The sequence below is a fragment of the Bidens hawaiensis genome, unplaced genomic scaffold (assembly GCF_021521415.1).
Source record: "Bidens hawaiensis isolate Kalapana, Puna unplaced genomic scaffold, B.hawaiensis_p1.1 tig00010855_1, whole genome shotgun sequence".
Taxonomy (NCBI): domain Eukaryota; kingdom Viridiplantae; phylum Streptophyta; class Magnoliopsida; order Asterales; family Asteraceae; genus Bidens; species Bidens hawaiensis.
This window is the reverse complement of record NW_027491838.1, coordinates 174446-196396: the sequence shown is the minus strand read 5'-3', so window position 1 is coordinate 196396 and position 21951 is coordinate 174446. Positions and strand designations below refer to the sequence as shown.

The window sequence follows — 21951 nt, the reverse complement described above, 5'->3', positions numbered from 1 at the left end:
CCACACCCGAGTTTTACTAACTCGCCGTTGCAGAGCCGGGGACCGACAACGCTCGGGTTTTATCAACGCCTAGGTTTTAACTATGTTGTTTATTTTTTTTTATTTTATTATATGCTAATTCTTTTATTTGTTGATTGATGAATTTAGTTTTTGGGTTTAAATGCTGGATTTTACCAACGTTGTTTATACGACAACGTAACGAATGTAACCACAATGGGTTGGTGGTTCATTGGCAAATACAAAGTCTTTAAACACCATAAGTTTGGAAGGGGAGGTCTTGGGTTCAAGTCCCACAGACCACAAGGATCAAAAGAAATTTGCTGTTCAAATATAAGAAAATAAAAAAAAACGTAACCGAAATTGTCCGAATTTGCGTTGATTCACCGCCGTAACGCTCAGACCTACAACGCTTGGGTTTTACAGAATGAATAAATGTCATTTTAAATGCTATATTTGTTTATGTGTTATTATTTTTATGTTAGGTTGACGATTTTTTTAGGGTTTAACGCTTAACGCTGCTTATACCATAACGAACGTAATCGAAACTAACTGAATTTTTGTCAAATTGTCATCGTAATACTCATTTTTTACAAGGGTTTTTACCAACGCCTAGGTTTCAAGGCTCATGCTTTACCGACCGAACAGATGCACACGACCTTATAGTCAAATTCACTGAACCCGTTTTTTAACCCTCCTTATTCGACAGTAAACTGTTTTTTCCCCAAACCGGTTTAAAACCCGAACCGAATCCATTTAATAGATTCAAAAGTTTCTCCTCTTCAACCTTTATAACCGAAACCAGTTTTTATTACCTGTTGATCAACCTAGTTCGGCTTATAACCCGAACCGGTTCTTTTAAAGACTTCACACAAGTAGTCATAGTTGAGGGACCATATTTAACCATTTGTAAAAACTACACTTTTCGTTCGCATCTTCTAGATGGCCGCATGCTACAGGCCGAAATTAACCCACGTGTACATGATACGTGTCACCACCATTCCACACTGCGCTTCAAGTTGCCTTCATTTCACCTCTTCGAATAACGAACCCTCCGATTGAAGCAACCAATCAGACGATCATGTCTCGTTTAATCCACTCCAGATTATCACCTTCCCGATTACTGTAAGTTTTCCGATCTCAAATCCTTCAATTAATTCAAATGCGGTTGTAATTAGAGGAATAGAATTTTTAGGGTTTGTAGTACTAATTGTTGTGGAATTGAAGGCATACATTTGGTTCAATTGGAAGAGGAAGGTATCTGTCAACGGAATCTAATAAGATTGATGATGAACCGCTTAAAGTAGAGGAAGCTGAAACCGTACAGACTCCACCTCCTGCAGTAGAAAAGGTACTTTTAGCTTGCGTACTTACTTATATATGTTGACGATTATTTTACTTCATGCGTAGTTATGGCACGAAAGGCCTTTGTAGGATAAGGAGCCTTTGCATTCCATCCTTTACTGTCAGAAAATGTGATTCAATTTATTCTCAAGAACAATTAATTGTATGAAAAGTCAAATGATTGAAATTGATAAACAAGAACAACCGATTACACACTGATCGAAATAGAATTACATGGAACTGCAGACGACTTTCATCGGACTAATTACCGATGAATAAGAACACCAAGAATAAGATTTATTGTGATGAATGCTTATCTTCTTAACTATCGTAGAGCCTGTATTTATACTTGAACTCTAACCAAGGGAGCGTCCTTCAATCAATCAAAGAGAGCAGAAACATGGAACCAAATCTCCAGCTGTAGGTGAATGGTAAATGGCTCCTTTCCGTATGTGATTAGGGCTTGAAACAACCGACCGTTTGTAGATGGTGAGATACGATCAACAGAGATTATGTGTGAGCAAAGAACAAGCATGCAGATCCATATCCAAACAAGCCCAAGTACACAATAGCCCAATAGCTCAAATGAAGTCCAGTATGCAAGAATAAGAGAAAAAAGGCAATTAGAGTAATGTTATGGATTATGAAATTGAAATGATTAATTTTAACATTTACCTATATATGTATGCATATATTGTTTTGTTTTTTTTTCTTGTGAGATCATGTTTATATATTGATATTTGAGGGTGATGAGAGCACAATGGCCAACCAAAAAGAAGGTTTTACATGCCCAAGTGTTAATCTCGTCGTCACCAGAATCAATGTTGATTAGAACTAGAACATAGTGTAATGTAATGGCTACAAGCTTGACCATTATTCAAATATTTCTAAGATGCTCTTCGTCTTTGTTTACTTTAAGATCTGTGTGTTTGATGTTTGATCATTAGTCGAATGTCTATGCTGCTCTTTGAGCAAGACATAAGTAGAAGAATCTTGTGAACCAAAATTATTGCTTTGAGTATCATTTGGTGATATCTGAATGTAGTTTTGGCAAACAGGAAATATTGCATTATTGGGATGCTATGAAAAACTCAGAACTGAAATTGTTGGATCTTTGTTAACAAACACTTAACTGGGGTGCATATGTATTGATGTTTTCATGTTTGTATATGTATATATGAATAAGCATATATTTATCTATTTTTTAATTTTTTTGTAATCAGTTACTTATTCTTGGTGGAAATGGGTTTGTTGGCTCACACATATGCAAAGAAGCATTGGATCGCGGCTTGTCAGTTGCGAGCCTTAGCAGGTAATCATCTTTAATTTTTTTACATCATCTTTAAATGAATTTCTTGGAGTTAAAAGTATCACCAATATGATCTATGATATGCTTTAAATTAATATACTTTTGTCATAACTTATGCGGATTGAACACGTTCACATTAATAAACACATTAGAAAATTTTACGTTGAATTGATCTTATTGTTGCTATAGTATATGGGCCCAAACCCTAGATATTTAACAATAAAAGATTTACTTAATTAGCTTTGAATATGCTATCTTTAGCTTTGAATATGCTATCTTTCATGTGTTGGTTTAATATGCGGCTGATTTGTCCACCTAATTTTCTATTATTTATGTGGCAGATCCGGCAAGTCATCTATCCAAGAATCATGGGCTAACAAAGTAGATTGGCGTAAAGGTATTATATACAACTTCTAAGTTTATATGAGCTGAAATGTTGAAAGAACACTAGGCGCAGATAAGTTTAATAACTGATTGTATGACAATCAAGATAAAGGTATTTTTGAATGTAACATGGCAAATCTACAAATATAAATTTTGATATATCAAGTTGGCGTATTGCATATATAAAGAAAAGTATATTGTTTGCCCATTAATTTGAAAGTAGAAGCAGTATCTGGTCTATGATGATTATAAATTAATTTTGTTTTATTTAGGCAAAATGACTATTCTTTTGCTTTGTGCGATGGCAGGGGACTTGCTGTCAGGTGACTCATGGAAGGAAGCACTCGATGGAGTCACTTCTGTTGTATGTGTCATCTCTATTCTTCCTAAATGTTTCTAATAAATAAGAAAACATCAATATGTCTTACAATTGGTTTTATGAAAATAGAAGAAAACATAACTTCTGTTAGATAGTTGATAGCTAGCACTGGTTTTCTTTTTGTTATAGATTTTACAAATATAGTCTTGATTTTCTGCTTAAATCTTTCAGATCTCATGTGTCGGTGGGTTTGGTTCCAATGCGCACATGTACAAGATCAATGGAACTGCAAACATCAATGCTGTTAGAGCTGCAGCTGAAAAAGGTTTAAGCTAAATTCAGTTGTGCTTTCTATTTGTTTTATTGTTTTCTATGCTATTACTCATTTAGCAATTAGTAACGAGTTGATCCCGAGCTCGCTTCCTGTAATTTACTAGAGCTCGGGCTCTATGTCTAAAGCTCGGTTATTATTAATTAAAGGAAGAATTTCATATATATCCCTACAAACTTATGAAATATCATATATGTCCAAACTAAAAGTATCATATATGTCCTCCTTTTGTAACTTTTGTAGTTTATGACAATGTTACCTTTCTTGACCCTTTTTAGCATCTTTCAAATGAGATTGAAGTTTAATTAGATTTTGGATCACCTAATTTAACACCAAAAAATTGTCGGTGGGAATCTTTAAAAACTTTAGATATTTGAGAAACCAAAATGAAACCGAAAAAAATTGATAAAAAAAAACTGAAACCGAAAACGAATCTAAAAAACATACCAAAATGAAACAAAAAACCGAAACCGAACCGAAAAGAACCCGAGGAACCGACCAAACGAAACACAAAAAACAAAATCGAACCGAAACGAATCCGTAAGACCGACCAAAACGAAACAAAAAACTGAAAAAATCAAAACCGAAACAAAAAAAACTGACCAAAATGAAAGAAAAAACGAAAAATTCGAAACCAAACTGAAACGAAACCGAGAGAACCGATCAAAATGAAACATAAAGATTGAAACCAAACCAATACTGACTAAAACGAACAAAAACAGCAACCGAGCTTAAACCTAAAAACCGACCAAAATCAAAAAAATCAGAACCAAACAGAAACGAAACTCAAAAACCCGATCAAAACGTAACATAAAGATTGAAACCGAACCAAAACAGACTAAAACGAAACAAAAAAAAACAACGGAACTAAAACGAAACCGAAAAACTGATCAAAACAAACAGAAAACTGAAACTGAAAAAACCGACCAAAACAAACAAAGAAGCAAAACCGAACTCAAAACGAAAACTGAAAAACTAAACAGAACTGAAATAAAAATGAGAATTCGTCCTTTTATTTAATAAAAAAGATCCTTTCAACTTATAAAATACACCATTGAAATCGTAAATGTCATCATTGAAAGAAATATTGTTGACGACGAAACACAAAATGCGAGTTAGAAATAGGTAACTATGAAAATTTAAAATTTTAATAAAAATAACGGTAGAATGGTCATTTCTTGAGATGCTTTAAATGAAACGGACATATTTGATATTTTAACTAGTTTACAGGGATATATATGATATTTTAAGTTTTGATCGGATATATATGATATTTCACAAGTTTGTATGGTGTATATGTAGGAAATTGTCTCTAAACACATAATCATATTATTCTATACGTAAGTATGATAAAAGTAATTATTGTATCCGTGTATAAATAAAATAATAAATAAATATATAGAATGATATGTATTATGTGTTTATATATATATATATATATATATTATACAAAATAAATATGATTATATGTGTGTGTGTGTGTATGCATATGTATATCATAGTATATGCATATGTATTATATGCTCGTTTACGGCTCCTTAAGAGCTGAACCTAGTCAAGCTCGAGCTCGTTTATTAAAGGAGCTTCAGTTTAGGCTCGAGCTCGTTTACTAAAGGAGCTTCAATTTAGGCTCTAGCATGTTTAAGCGCGGCTTGTTTTGAGCTGATCTCAAATCGCTCACGAGCGCCTCGGCTCAGCTTGTTTACACCCTTAGTAGAAAAAGATCTGTGCTTCTAATGTTTAAATGTTCTTCAACCTTAATTTAGTTGTAATCTATTCTTGATTATGCCTACAGGGGTTAAAAGATTTGTCTACATATCTGCTGCTGACTTCGGCTTGATTAATTACTTGATACAAGGATATTATGATGGAAAGGTACTTTTCGACCATATGCAAGCATTGATTCTTTCATTCTCAAGTAGTTAATTTGTAGCTAAATGTGAATGGCAGTCTATTTAAACCAAATTTCTAGTTTTATACTTCTTTTTACAGAATGCTATCCTTTCAATTTCCAATAATCACCTATAAATTTGTATAATGCAGAGAGCTACTGAAACAGAGTTGCTGACAAAGTTTCCATATGGACGTGAGTTTTCTATCGCCTTTCTATATAACATGCACTCATTCTCTAAACGAAGCTTTCTTTTTTTATTAGTATTTTTTAATCTCTAATCTAAATTCACAATAACACGTATCTTTTAATTTTAGATGTGATTTTGAGGCCTGGTTTCATTTATGGAACTCGTCGAGTTGGCAGCATGAAATTACCTCTTGGTGTAATTGGTTCTCCACTAGAGATGGTACGTTTAAAATGACTACTAATGTGCCAGTCAACTTAGGTTTGAGCCACAAATAGTTTTTTCCCCATGTTTTAAATTAATATTGTTATGGGAATTGTTTCCTGTTATGTTTTTATATGATCATTTTAGATAACAAGAAGTCCAAATTGACCCGTTTTTAAATTGAACAGGTCAAAGTTGGTATCTTTAACCGAAACCTTTGAAAATAATTGGTGTTATGAACAATGCAGGTTATGCAATATGCAAAGCCGTTGACTCAGGTCCCTTTAGTTGGGCCAGTGTTGACTCCACCTGTGGATGTTAAAGCTGTAGCAAAAGTTGCTGTAAGAGGCGCTATTGATCCAGTTTTCCCTCCTGGCATAGTTGATGTTTATGGATTAAAACGTTACAGCCAGCAGAAATAAACACGCTCGGTGAAATGCAAATATATTTATAGTAAGACGAGACTCAAAAACACCAGGCATTGTTCTTTGGTAGAGAAAGTGGCACTAATTAACGTGTTTCTTAAAAGAGAGGTATATTCGGGTCAATAAAAGAGATGGAAATCGTGTTCATGTAATTCTGATTCAGTCTCTCGGGTGTTTTTTACTTTGCATTTTGGAGTAACACGATAATGAACATATTCAGGATTTTGAATGATATCTTAAATGCATTCAAGAACATTATCAGCTAACAAATTATGTGCTTGGAATTAGGGCTCAAATGCTACTTATCAGCATTGAGTTTGCAAAATTTAGTCTTCAATATCAACCAATATTGTTTACTTCGTTCACAGCGGGCACATAGATTCGTTTTTGATTACCTGGATGAAACTTCCCATGAGGTCCAGCCATCCTTGAAGTCCTCCGGGCTCCGTCTAGATACTAACTTTGAATTATCATTTCATAAGCACACATTTCGTCCAATACTTGCTGGTGATATACGGGGTGACCCAATGGCTCAATATCTTTGTAGGCAGAATAAACTGAGATGAGATTCGTCTAAGATATGACCAATGTTGCTATCTGATATGAGATGTACACTTTTCTAGTTTCAAAGAGAGATGGATTGATTTAGGCAAAACTATGTATGATGATGGTGTGACACCTCAAATGGTAGTAACCCTTTTCATTAGCACGGAGTCTCGATTGACACAGAGCTTCGGATCGGTATTATTAACATCACGATTAGGATCCTTCATAACAAACTGTAACAAATGATAGGAACACTTGTACAAAAACAACAAAGAGTAGGAGGACCGTCTTGGGGGATGCCATTCAAATGAGGCGATGTAATTTAGTACAAATACGTTAATACGACCTGTGTAGTTTAGTGAAAATATGTACATGTAGCAGAGTAGAAATTCTTGTGGGTTATACGTTGAACTTTATGTTTCAAGTATCATGGTTCTTGCTGGTCTTTCAGAAGATCAGCCATACACTCCCCCCTTTTGTGGTATCAGAACCATAGCTAGGCTCCTGTTCCGCCTTCCCGGATCTTTTAAGTATGCTCTGTGACTGCCGACTTTGATCGGATCTCTCACATCAGAACAACTGATCTTGTAAGGACTCGAACAGTCTGATATGACGTGTAAACACTTCCCCTGAGTCGGTAGACAATTTGTTCATGAGTGGTAAGACGACGTTAAAGAGGAGAAGAGTCGCTGAAAGTCTCTAGTTGGTACGAATTGGGAAAGCCCAGAAGGTGTTAGATCACGTTAAAACTCAGATATGAACCACGAGTCTAGTCCGTCCCGTTCCATGTCCAGTCTGTCCCGTTCTATGTCCGGTCGTCAGCGTCTAGAATTGATCAGCTATATGAATTTTCATACCTGTCTGATGATTCTAAAATCCCTATTACTAGTATGCCCTTAGTTAACCCATATAGTGTCTTTTCTAACCCCAAAATTCTCTTACAAAAAGAGTCAAAAAAATAATTAGTCCAAATCCCAACCCAGGTGTCAAGGAGTATGTTCAAACTTCCAAGTTTGATTCACATCAGCTTCCAGCCATAACCTCTGAACACCTAGTCACCCTATCCCTCCCCTCAGATCTTCCAAGGATCTGCCAAGCACAAGGCTTCACCCACATCCACTTCGGTGCAATCAGGTTAGCCCTGACCTTCCATGGTAGAAAAGGTCTACCAGCGTTCTCTCGGATCGCCTTGGTCGATTCCAGGTTTGTAGAATACCAACACGCCTGTATTGGTACTATTCAGACCACGTTGAACGTCGGCACTGTGTTTGTCACCTTCTACCCAAACTTCAACATGCCTCTTAATGATCCATCACTGTTAACAGCTTTAAAGGCTCAGATCCATATTGGAGGTGCCCAACAGGTTAACACCTTTTAAGCAACCTTCCATTACCAGATGGCGTACAGGGTCCAAAATCATTCTTTGGACATCATGGTTCCTGGGCATGAGAATTCAGGTGACGCGCTGTTTATCGACATCAATTCTAACGCCGTCCCAACCTGCACCTATGTTCCTAAGCAGCTATCCAGAGAAGAGCTTCTCAAGCTTCTTCCAAAAAAATGGATAATTAATTATGAACAGATTCATCAGGCTCTAGTTCAGACAACGACAGCTCCAGATTTCACCCGACACCAGGATGGTCTGGTTGAAGTCAAGTTCAAGAAGGAAGACAAACGAAATGTCTTCTCAACCATGTACATGATGCAGCCTGTTAAAACAGAACATTTCCCATATGACATGCAACTGTCGGTCATGCTTAAATGAAGCAGATAGGGTTCAATATGATGAAGATGTTCCTAGAAAGAAGAAAGGATCCCAGAGGTCTCTGCAGAAGAGATACGAAGCAGGAGATCCAGCCGTAGGCCTTCTCGATGAACCATCGGGCAAGTTTGACTACTATGTCCTTTATGGTAACTCACCGTCATAGTCATAGTCTGTGCCGACTAAACCTTCATCACCCAAAACCTCTTCTAAACCGAAAGTAATGTTCATCATCACACCCATCGCATCCACCTCGTCCCCAGACCACCAGACTGAGTTCCCAGCTCTGACTTCGTTTGAAGATCCTGTCCAAAAAATCAAACATATCTGGAAAATACAGCCTTTCAGCACTATGAACCCCACAGGCTCCTCAAGTCAGATTACTGTTGCTGAAGCCACACTCAACTGGCAAAGCGAGAATGCTGTTGCCCAAAACAATATTCTCAAAATCATCCTAGCCTAGCAGAACAGGTTCAGTCAAACACAAGAAAGCTTGGTAAGCAGATTACAAAGCCTTGAGAGTATCATCTATGAAGTCCGTACCAAGATACTTGAACTCCATAACGAGTTACTCCAGCTAGTCCAAGCAAGACCTGGCTCACAGCCGCCAAGCAGCCTAGATTAAAAGGAGGCTGAAATGAAATTCCTTAAACACAGCTTGTAGATCTTGAAAGACAACACAAGCAGCAGAGAACTTGAACCATGGTTGATGATCCATAGAGGCTACCGAGTGCCCCATTTGTCAGAACAACTTTTGACCCGCAACCTTTACTGGTTCACTCGTTCTCATAAACATCACCATCAATGAATCTCTGGTCAAATGAGCAAGCCCAGATCAGAGCAAGAGCAAGAAAATCGTCCTCAAACCGCAGTGCTTCATCAAGCAGCAAAGAACAGAAGACGTTCACAAGCGGTCCTAAGAAAGATAAACAGGTCAGAAATGATGAGATGATGATGGCATATCCTGAAACACCACCGTCCAGGAACCAGAATTCTCGGACTATGGTCCAAAATAACCGACAAACATTACCGGTTAATGTCCTAAGTATCAATTATTTCGATGACGAATCACTTGCTAGTTCTGAAGAAAGATCAGAATTCTCCGGAGATATAACTCCAAACTATGAATTCGAACACTTATTCATGACACAACCAGAACCAACGGAGAGAAACAACTTTGATTCTGATATCAAGACGCAGCCTCTCGGACAGAACCACAAACCAACAAAACTGTGTATCCCAACACAGACTCCAAGCAACAGTTCACCTTCGATGACGTCCCGCCATCACAGTGGCGAGAAAGATACGTAGAAATGCTGACATGGTGCTCTGCTGAACTACAATACTACAACATCAATATGGTCATCAAACGTTTCCTGACGCGATGTCAAGGGAGACTTCAGGACTGGTTCTTAAGCCTTGGAGAATATCGACAGATTCAGATTCAACAATTCCAAACACCTGAAGACTTTATGCACAAATTCATAATAAGTTTCTAGGTAACCCAGTGGAATTCACAGTTAAAACACGAGAAGAATTCCTGAAAATGAAGTGTTGTTCATTTCAACCAAAAGACCTAGAGAAACATTACAATAGAATGTCTGAACGCTTCTACGACTTACATGGGGTAGATGACGTAAATCTCAAACAAGTTTTCCTAAACTCATTCCCAGAATCCTTGTCAAATGAAGCATACAAAGCACTAGAAAACAAAAATACTACAGTTGCTCAAGCATCGCTCGAAGAACTGTATCAGCTGATCTTAAATGCTCTTTCAAAACTTCGTAACCAAAAACGGTTCCTAGTAGAATTTGAAAGAACTGGACGAAGGCTTGGCTCAGCTTGTGATGATAAGCATCTCAGAATAAAATGCAAAGATGAAGATTCCTGCAACTGCTCCCATACTTCTAAATGGTATGGTCTTGATAAGGAATACTCACAAAGAAGAAAAAAGTCCCACAAGAAAAGAGATAAGTTAAACAGAAAATGGAAATTCTTAAGCAGAGGAAGAAATACTGACTGATGCTATGTCTGTAACCAGAAAGGACACTTCGCAAGGGACTGCAAAGACAAGAAAAAGACCCAAGCCTTATTACAGCAAATCAACATGGTAGAGCCAATAGATGTTTCCGATCTGGAATCATTATACTTACTTGATGACGAACCAAGAGAGAAAACAATTTGCTCAATCAGATATGATAATTCAAGTTCAAGTAGTGAGTCAGGCGAGTCAGAAATCAGTGACTCAGAAGATGACGTCAGGCCTATGTACGCGCTCACGTCATACCAAGACAAAGGTCTCTTTCTTGAAGAAGAAGATAAAAACAAGCTTCCTAAAGAAGATAATCCTCCAGCCTTGGAAAACCAACCAAAAACAGTTGGTTACAGTGTGCGCACTACCAGTAAAGATTCCTACAGAAAAAGACAAACGAATCTCTCAGAGAAAAGAGAAAAGAAGCCCCACTTGAAAAAGTAAAAGAAGATTACCAGGGAAAAGATGCCACACCTGCAAAAGCAAAAGCAAAAGAAGGTTGTCACGATGCCACACCTGTAAAAGCAAAAGAAGGTTGTCAGGAAATCACATGTAAAGATATCTTGAAAGGAAAGATCAAGATGAGGTATATTAACCACAACTTTAATAGAAAACAGTCAAAAGAAAATATTCACAGATCACATCAAAGACCACGACTGTTGCAAAAAGCTCCACCAAAGGAAATATCTACTGTTTCTCAAAGGACTCAAAGAAGCCAGCTGACCTATAAAGGCAAAGGTATCCCCGCTAACCCACCCGGAGCTATCGCATTCCAAGATCCATACCAAAAATGGATAAAGTTTCCGACCTTAAGCTGCCAAATTTAGCACCAATCCCGCTAGAGATCAAAGAACTAATTGCAGCAAACGACCTCGATGATTTCCAACTAAACTACAAAACCTTTCTAACCATCGCTTTTAAGAAAAATGGCCCCTTCATGAAAAACTACAGGTTTCATCCAGATTACCCTTTTCTCAATACCCTGCACGTCAGTAACCCATACCAACTTCCTAAAGAAGCCTTAGGCTTTTTCTGGTACCTGTTCGAAAATTTCACAATAGCCATGTCCTTTAATTCTAACAAGCTAATCAGCTACCTGATTACTATTAAGTCAGAGGCTGTCCCTGAAGAAAGGACGAACATGCTAAAACTCCTTGGGTGGTTTTACCCAATCAGCGAATGGGTTAAGATGCTGTCACCCAGACAAGGCAGACACTGCTTGGTATTGTACAATAAGCCAAGTAAGTATGTCCAAAACAATATGTCAACATAAATAGACCCGTCACATCTTGTCTACGGGTGGTTTGAAATGAACCCTTCAAGTTACTATTACAAAGCATGCTGCTTCCAAGCTTGGCAGGACATCCGACAATATTTGGCAAAGAAAAATAAGGTAAACTCTGAAAATATTCCTCCAGAGATTCTAGGAGAAATGGACACCTGGACAAATGAAAACCCCCAAACAACAGAATGGGATCAAGTTATCCTAAACTACTGGAACAGTAAAAGGTCATTCAACCAAGTTTTCGAAATCAATGTTCCACAAGTAGAAGATACGGGTCCAGATCGCATCAATCCACCAGATTTTACCTTAGAGATAAAAGATATGGAAGAAATGAAGAAACACGTCCCGAAGAAGTATCACTAAACTCTGATTGTTTACCTAAATGTATTATTGTGTGTTTAAGAATAAAGCTTAAAGTAATTAAAGCATCTAGGTGTGTTTAATATTTTAATATTTGTGTGATGTAAGCAATGATGTAATATTTAGTGTGATGTAAGCCATGACGTAATTGACTAGTGTGATGTAAGCGATGATGTCACAGAACCCCATCCTTGGTCTATAAAGGGAGGGTTACCCTAGTTTGTAAATCATCCTTGGAAAGAAATAAAAACTAATTCTTATATATTTCTCTCTAGCCTCTCTCTACTTTCTCTCTCTAAAAACCCTTTTGAGTCTTTTCTTCTTTTATTTTCCGGTGGTTTGTTTGAGGGTTCTCTCAAGTCTAGAAGGCCTAGTTACTTGAGGTTTAGAAGATTTCCAAGCCGAGGCTTGCCTTGTGTCTTGAGGTTCTTACTGGTCTTTCAGAAGATCAGCCATACACTCCCCCCTTTTGTTTCCTTATGATGTCATACATAATGGATAGACACAAAGTCATTCGGTCTACTATGCCGAAGAAAAGAGTGAAACGTTGTAGCGTCTGATGAACTATTATGCCGTGCTTTTGACCCTAGAACAGTTGGTAGCTACCAAATATGAATGACTAGCGTCCCATGTCATTTAGGGGCATCCAAAATTTTACAATAATCTATAGATTATACATACACATATTTTACTTAACTTCATGCCTCATTGGGTGATCTTCGGAAGAGGAAAGGGTATGTTTCTTATATCTCTTGAGCTAGGGTGATACTAGGAGGGTCTTAGCCGTCATCCCAACAATGACATTGTTAGACAATGGTAAAACTCGTTTATTATTGAACAATACAACACAATATATAGAGTTGTAAGAAACCTTCGAAACATCCTAGCCTAGTTGGGCTCATACGAATAAACCCTAAATAACAATATATTCCAATAGACATAACTGGAGCTAACTTATCACGATCTTATTCGTTTGATTTACAATTTCCTTTATGCTTCTAGTTACGTTTTGCACTACAATTTCAACAAACTCGATAACTACACAATTTTCTAGCTCTGGCACCCTAAATAACAATATATTCCAACAGACATAACTGGAGCTAACTTATCACGATCTTATTCATTTGATTTACAATTTCCTTTATGCTTCTTGTTACGTTTTGCACTACAATTTCAACAAACTCGATAACTACACAAATTTTCTAGCTCTGGCATAGAGTGGAATTTGTCCAAGAGTTGGACCAGTTGGTGTATGCAGATCGATAACAAAGGGTTTATAATATCTTGTTAGTGGTTTTAGTGTCATCAACTTTTATATTGTAATGCCATTCACTAGTAAGAACTAAAAGAATTCAACTGGTGTTATAATTCAAGATAGGCTATGTTGAATACTTGATTGCAGAAAATTAACTGAATTAAATTCCTCTAGAATAAATCTCAAAACAAAAACTGAAATTTCGTTAAAGGTACTTTGTGGATACTAGAAAATATCATGTCCACTTCGCACATGTCCGGGTTGGCACGTATCAGTGTTCATTTTCCCTTATTTTCTCGTGATTATGGTTACCATCATAAGTGGTGACTAGGATATGGGCATCCTGTGCGCTTCTTTGTACCTGAACTTGGATTAAAGCATGCCACATTTAGTAGTCTTTCTTTGATTCATCATAGTTAAAGACATGTTTATTTTTTTTTCAAATTGCTCAAGTGTTGTTTGCTTGTCTTGATAAGTTAACGCAAATTCTACAAAATTGAGTATTTATGACTGCCATTTCAGTCTACAATCAGTCACAATATGTCTTATGTGATCGAAAATGGCGGTCACAAAATACTAGCTAGCTGCAAAAAAGTCTACCAGGCGAGTATTTGCTGCTGTTTATAACAAAAAATATTTCGGTCTCAAATTTTGCAGCCGTATGATGAGGATTTTTTCAATTTATTTTCTTATTTTTCTTTGCAACCATTTTTCGACATTATGTTATTCCAAATCCGTTATATTCTAGTAATTTGTCACATCAGCAAGTATAAAACTCCCTGCTAAAATCATTTATCAATCTTTTTAGTTATTTTTTAAAGATTCATGCGACAACATCATGACTTTTGTATGACCTTCATTTTAGCTGGGTAGGAAGGTGCAGAAATTTACTTGTAATAGGCCATGGGTTATCTTTGATAGCCTTTTGTCCATATTTTCTCCACTTGTATCCATCTTTTACAACTCGTATCATATTTCACACCATTAAATGGCCGTCCATAAATACTGATCAAACGATAGTTTCAAAATTACAGTCAAAACGGCCACCAGACAAATATACCCCCACGACGATTTTGAAAATGTGGATCAAACTTTGAGGTATCAAAACAGCTGTTTGACTACCTCAAGAACCGTCTTGAAAAGTGGGCAATTAAAACAACCATTTGAAAAATCCTCATAGGGCTATTTGAAAACGGTGCGAGATTAGATGTTAGATGGTGTGCGTATAGCACGTCCCTAAATTAGAGGCATGCATGTATGCATTCAATATCGTATAAATCAGTTTTCTATTGAACAAAACCTAAATTTCAGGTAAAATCTCAAAAGAAATACTTGTTCTTGAAAAGCATGAATTAAGTACCATGGCTTCGTCCGTGGATAAATTCTTGTGATGCTTGACGACCCTAGATGATGACGCTCGCTGGTGTTGCATTGATTACATGCCATTACATTACGGTCTTGCATTGATCCGTTATCATGATTTTTGAGTAGGTTGTCGCAAAGCATCTCCTTTAACATCTTGTTCTCTAACCTCAATTTCCTTAGCTCCGCAATAGTAGTATATATCACCACCGACATAAAAATAACGTACTTATAATTATGTAGTAGTGAATTATAAGACTTGTCATGAAAATTAAATGAAGATACACTTACTCAAGAACGAATTGATAACGGAAACACAAACGAGCACACAATATTTAGGGTAAACCTCACGTATTATTATACTCAAGAAACTAGCTCAAAACTTGAATATAACAATCCCTCTTATCATACAATAACCCTAACATAACTTATAGGGAGACCCTAACTTGGCCAACAAGTAAAACCCAAATATAAAAGCCCAATTGTAACCCCATAAACCCATTAAATCATTAATGAATTTCATAGGCCCAATAGGTCTACCCGGTCACCTACACGTGACGGGCCTAATAAGATGGAAATTACCAACAATCACCCCCTAATTTCCGACTCGAAACTAGGAGATCTTCAACGCCGAGTAATCTTCTCATCTCGTCAAACTTGATTCTCGCAAGTGCTTTCATAAGAATGTCAGCTCGTTGTTCCTTGCCACTAATGTGCTCCACCGCTAACTCGTTCCGCTCCACACACTCCCGTATATAGTGAAGTCGGGACTTTATGTGCTTGCTTCAACTATGAAAAACGGGATTTTTAACCAAGGCAATCGCCGATGTGTTATCAATCATTAACACCACTTTTTGCAATTTTCTTCCGGTCAATTCTACCAACAATTCACCTAACCATTCGGCTTGTCTCGCAACTGAACTCGCCGCCATGTACTCTGCCTGGCATGATGAAAGTGCTACGGTGCATTGCTTTTGTGAGCACCAAGAAATCGGGGCTCCCCGATAATAAAACACATGACCGGTAGTGCTTCTTCCATCATCTTCATCAATGTTATGGCTACTATCGATGTACCCGATCAACTCCTTTGATCCATCTTGTTTATACCTGATCCCCCATCCAACAGTTCCTTGAATAAACTGAAGAATTTGTTTAATTATTGCAAAGTGAGAGTTCATTGGAGTTTGCATATATCTACTAACCATGCCAACCGAAAACCCCAAATCAGGTCGAGTGTTTAACAAGTAACAAAGACACCCAACCAACTTTCAGTACTCCGTTGCATCTGCATCAATTTCATCCTCGGCTTTAGACAATTCATACTAGGATCCATGGGTACACTTTTAGGATAGCAATCCTCCATCCCGGCTTCTTTCAATAACCGTCGAGCGTAAGCACTTTAATGGATTTGAATCTCATTCTACAACTGTCAGACTTCGATTCCGAGATAGTAAGTGAGCATTCCCAAATAAGACATTTCAAACTTCTTGGACATCGCAAGTTTGAACTAATTAATGTGATCATTGTTTGAACCCATAACGACCAAATCATTGACATACACATCGGCAATAATAATGTCGGTTCCAATCAATCTCCAATACACCTCTTGTTCTTTCGAGCACCTCACAAATTTCAAACCCGTTAAAATACCATCAAGCTTGGTATTCCATGCCCTCGGTGCTTGTCTCAAACCGTATAAAGCCTTGGTTAACTTGTAGACCTTGTTTTCCTCCCCGGGTTTAACAAACCCATCTGGTTGAGAAACAAAGACCTCTTCTTGTAGATCCCCATGTAAAAATGGCGACTTTACATCCAAATGATGTAATTGCCATCCTTCAATAGCTGCAATGGCAATGAGCATACGTACGATTTCAAGTCTCACCACCGGAGCAAAGACCTCGTCAAAACCATCCGCATTTCTTTTCACCTTGAAAACCCACTTCAGCCCGATAGCTTTAGCCCCTCTCAGTAACTCGGTCAACTTCCATGTGTCGTTTCTTCTAATGGATTCGAGTCCATTCGCAAAGCCTTTACCCACTCCGGTTTGGATTTTGCTTCACCAAAATTCCTTGGTTCACCTTCTTCAAACAAAAGAAGTTCAATGTCCTCCATTTCCGAGCATAAGACATAATCATTGAACTTAACCAGTGCCATCGGAACACGTGTAGATCTTCGTAAGTTAAATTCTGGTTCGTTAAGTGCTGGTGTCGCTAAAGAGGTTGCTGAGTTGCTGGAATTAGCGACTAGAGTATTATAATCTGTCGCTAAAGGTGCTGATGGGCTGTCTAAATTAGCGACAGAAGCCGTCGCTGATTCTGTAGCTGAATTTGGCGACAAAGCTGAATTTTCGTCACTAATGTTGTTGCTTCCCATAGGCTCGATTACAACTTGCCCAACTCCGGTATCAATAACCCTGTTCCAATCAACCCAAAATAAACCCGGTGCTAGCTCCGCTTCATCATTGGTTTGGTCCGAATTAGACCAAACCCACGTCTTCTTCTCATCAAAAACCACATCACGAGCTATCGCACCCTTCTGGGTCTTCGGATCGAACAACCGGAAAGCTTTGGACCCGGTCTCGATTCCGATATGCACTAAACTCCTCAAACGATCATCGAGCTTCTTTAAGTGAGTGCCCACTATCTTTGAGTATGCCACACAACCAAATACTTTAAGATGAGAAATATTTGGTTTCTTTTGTTTTAACATCTCGTAAGGTGTTTTCTCCTTTAGGGCACGAGTAGGAATCTGATTCTCGATGTACGTTGCATGTCGGATAGCCTCACCCCATAAGTAATTCGGAACACCCATAGCTTTTAACATATTCCGTGTCATCTCTAATAAGGTTTGGTTCCGTCTTTCAACCACCCCGTTTTGTTGAGGTGTGCATGGTGCCGTGTAACATTCGTTACTTTTCAAACCCGAAAACCCGACCCATTTTAAAATTTTTATTTTTGTTTATTCAATACCGTTTAATTGAATTTGAATTTTCAATTATATTTGTAAACCGAACCGTTTTGGCGTTTCAATGTATTCATGTTCATCGTTTACCGCTAATATAATATTCACGATAATTTACAGTATTTGTTTGTTCGTTTATTATTTATTTTATTCAATTAACCAACTTCCAAGATTCAAATTTCTTATTTAAACGAATTCCCGAACTTTATGGGTTTAAGTCAAAATTTATCCAAGTTTACTAATTTTTCTTTCATTTATAAATCATTCAAGTTAAAGGTTCCATTTGAAAACTTAAGTTTAATTTTGAATTAAATATAAACTGAAAGTTGAGGGGCCAATTGGGTAATTATATTTAAAATATAATAATATAATATGTATATCTCCCCAACCCAGCCGCCCTCCCCTACTGTTTTTTCGGCCACCGGAAAACGGCTCCGGCAGCTTTAAAACCACCATTTCCGTCTCCCTTTGACCCGTAACTTTAGCATAACGAGTTTAGACGACCGTAACAGTGGTTATTCAAAATAATAATTGGGTTTTTAACGTCTTAATCACCATTAAGGTTCCGTATTATCCGTCGGAAAATATGGCAATCACAATAACGTCCATTAACACGTTTACGTTGCAATCCATAGTATAAAAAGGACCTAGGCCTTAAGCTAAACTCATTCCCAACATCAGTTTAATCTATTATCTCCTCACGAACCTCAAAATCACTCGTCAAAAGTTAACTCCGGCCAAGACTCATTCATCACCTTCCCGACACCATTAGAGGTAAATGTTATATGGTTTTTCGTTGTTTTGAAGCGACTAATAAAACCCCTAAGCTAATCTGGTCATACATTAAACGGATTAATGGAATTGGAATCTAGGGTTTTATAGTGAAGATGATGAACTTGAACATAAACTTAACTATTTTGATTTCTATATTTTAATCAAATTGGTAACTGATCTAATGGTAAGACTCTGGTTTGTTAACTTACAGACCTGGGTTCGGTTCGAACCCGGGTCATTGCACAAATTTTTGTATTTTTTTTTCTTCTCTCTTTTAAACTCTTTTGGTATAACACTTAATCAAATAAATTATCTAAAAATCAAAGTAATTATTTAAATATCATAATAAATTAAATATAAATAATCTTAAATCAAGTAAGTTTTTATAAATTATATTTCACCTTTTTCAATCCAAAACCAACTTTCAAACTCATTTAGTGAATCGGTCATTAATCCTAAATCGTTAAACTATAATTATCTAGCTTTTAACTCATTTAACCGTTAAAATTTGTTTTAACTCGTAAACGTTAACTCGTGCCTTGCAAATACTATCTCTCATATTTACGCTAAATTACTAATAATATAATATAAAACGTTATACATCTCATAATAATAATAAAATTCTCGTTGAAATAATATTTAAACAATGTAAACGCTAATATTTTAATTCTTTATCGTTAACTATAAACTTCTTCTTTTTCTGAATCTTTTAATACGCTAAACTTATGATTCACAACATAAAATTTCCCGTTAAATCCGTGCTTCGTAATTCCCATATTAATATTAGATTATTAATCAAAATGACATTAAAATAGATCGTTAAAATACCGGTAAAGATTAAATATAGTATTATAATACAATGCATTAAAAATCTATCAAAATAATTCAAATAACTAAGCTCTTATTATCCCGATAGCTAGTACTTAAATGTTCATATTGGTTTTATTTATAGTTCGAGATATTCAGTTGCTTCGGTTTCGTTATTGTGCTTTCGGTTTATATTTCAAGTTATCTACGATTTCGAGGTGAGTTTTCATAACCCCTTTTTACTTTTACACGTTTTGGGGTGTAGCACGTCCAAACTTGGTTTTCTTGTGTCAAACTAAAATTCACATGCGTGTCTTGTATGTATTTGTTCTGTATCATATTACTTGTAAAATGTGTGATTATGTGCTAGTTGTTTACTGTTTTTGTTGGTGGATATACATACTCATAGCGGGAGGGTCCGACGGGGCGTACCTGCGCCGTCCATTTTTAAATGGCGGTATCATTATTCTATACTCCAAGTAGCGCGGCGAACAGGGGTTCCTTAGTATATTTGACTTTTGTCAAGCGAACGAGAATATCATGTATTTATTTTTCTTTGCTTTATGATTTAGACAATACATCTTGACTTGTGAATTTTATACTTTTCTTATTATATATATGCAAAAACTATATGAATTCTCACCAACATTATTATTGACAAAATATATTATTTTCAACGTGCTGCAGGTTGAAGTTTAAGGATTGAAGACTAGATTAGTTGGACCATTAGGGTATTAGAAATACAACATAACGAAATTCAATGTTTATCGTATTGTTATTTTATTGTGTATTTGTGATGTATTGAAATAAAATAAATATAATTATTGTCGCTTTAATAGCGTTACGAGCTTATGAGTGATCTGTACGTCACACCCGGACGTATTCCGCTTTAGCCGGGGTGTTACATGCTGTTAGATGTCTTAGAATGCCTTCCATGTCAGAAAACTGGTTGAACTCATATGAGGTAAACTCACCACCTCGGTCGGTACGAAATGTCCTGATCTTTTTCCCGATATTATTTTCAACCAATTTCTTATACTTCTTGAAAGCTTCAAACGCCTCATCTTTAGCATTCAACAAATACGCCCAAACAAATCGTGAGTAATCATTAATTAAAACAAACAAGTACCAGTTACCTGCTATTGTTGGAGGGGTAATCGGTCCAACAGATCACCGTGCACAAGTTCTAGGGCCCGAGTTGCCCTAAACGCCATCGAATTAGGAAAAGATTGCCTTGCTTGCTTCACGACTAAACAAGATTCACACAACTTGTTTTCATGGGTAACGCCACACATTCCTTCAACCATCTCCCTCTGAGTCATTAGCTTAATTGATTCAAAGTTCAAGTGACCAAGCCTAGCATGCCACAACCAACTTGTTTCTTCAGTTCGGCTAAGTAATCTAACCGGTTTACTAATCATTAATTGTATCCGGTATAGCCGATTAAGGGAACGAGTCACCATTATCAACAACCTACCTTGCCCATCATGTATCATAAGGTAGTTATCTTTTATATGAATATCACACCCGTGTTCCGAGGCTTGACCGAGACTAATAATATTGCTCCGAAGACTCGGTATAAAATAAACATGTATGAAGTTAACGGTTTCATAATATAGGTACACGATTTGTGTATATGAAAATAAATAAAAAAAAATCTATAAATAGCGAAAGATAAATTTTAATACGGCGTTAATCATGCATAACTGCAAAAAAAATGTATAGTGCAAATAATTATAACATGTTATCATAAAGAGCTACTTTTGCATTGTGAAATACACCTAAGCGGAGGTGTAATGGTGGGGTCATAACAACAACATAAAAAGTAATGAATCTGAATTGTAGTGATAATAACGAGCATCACAATAGCGCATGTAAACATGTAAGATATAGATATGTATAGGAATATAGGCTTACTTTGTTTAAGTTGAACCAACTTCAAGTGCGATACGTAAATAACTCGTTTTTGTAGCGTCACAGAAAATGTGCTGACCTGGTTGATATGCTCCTTGACATACAAAACCAGTTGCATTATGTGATCACTGCGCATATGCATTGGTTTAGTTTTTGTTAAAACGACAGTTTAGTAATGACAATATATGATGTTATTCTTTAGTGTATAAGTAAGAACTTACGTGGTATCTTGCAGGAACAATTCAAACTTGCACTGTTGTTTTATGAATTCCCTGGTTATTATTTTTCCTACAACATCTATATAAGAAGCACGACATGTATGTTATATGCATGTTGCGTTTATGTAGTGTGTATCTGTGATAGCATGGGTTTTAAACTTCATTTATGTCCACGTACCAACAATTAGTTTGAGGTTCCTTTTTCATAGCTCATGTAAACATGTAAGATATAGATATGTATAGGAATATAGGCTTACTTTGTTTAAGTTGAACCAACTTCAAGT

General features: G+C 36.7%; 2 protein-coding genes and 1 pseudogene across 2 annotated transcripts; 1 reads left to right on the top strand and 2 right to left on the bottom strand.

The window, feature by feature from the left end:
* Nucleotides 1-1064: 1064 nt before the first annotated feature.
* Nucleotides 1065-6646, top strand: LOC143536636 (uncharacterized protein At1g32220, chloroplastic-like). The gene is made up of 10 exons (XM_077030576.1): nt 1065-1122; nt 1225-1348; nt 2565-2653; nt 2992-3047; nt 3343-3398; nt 3585-3678; nt 5480-5559; nt 5728-5770; nt 5893-5984; nt 6215-6646. The coding sequence occupies exons 1-10, from the start codon at nt 1079-1081 to the stop codon at nt 6386-6388; spliced, it is 852 nt and encodes a 283-aa protein (XP_076886691.1). The 5' UTR covers nt 1065-1078; the 3' UTR covers nt 6389-6646.
* Nucleotides 6647-13902: 7256 nt separating this feature from the next.
* LOC143536651 (putative WRKY transcription factor 56 pseudogene) lies at nt 13903-14604 on the bottom strand (annotated as a pseudogene).
* Nucleotides 14605-15778: 1174 nt separating this feature from the next.
* LOC143536650 (secreted RxLR effector protein 161-like) lies at nt 15779-16171 on the bottom strand. The gene has a single exon (XM_077030591.1). The coding sequence runs from the start codon at nt 16169-16171 to the stop codon at nt 15779-15781; it is 393 nt and encodes a 130-aa protein (XP_076886706.1).
* Nucleotides 16172-21951: the final 5780 nt, after the last annotated feature.

Coding starts and splice junctions, on each gene's coding strand:
- LOC143536650 (XM_077030591.1), bottom strand. CDS start 16,171: ATGAACTCTCACTTTGCAATAATTAAACAAATTCTTCAGTTTATTCAA.
- LOC143536636 (XM_077030576.1), top strand. CDS start 1,079: ATGTCTCGTTTAATCCACTCCAGATTATCACCTTCCCGATTACT. Junction 2,654..2,991: donor TCAGTTGCGAGCCTTAGCAG/GTAATCATCTTT, acceptor TTTATGTGGCAG/ATCCGGCAAGTCATCTATCC. Junction 3,048..3,342: donor CAAAGTAGATTGGCGTAAAG/GTATTATATACA, acceptor GTGCGATGGCAG/GGGACTTGCTGTCAGGTGAC.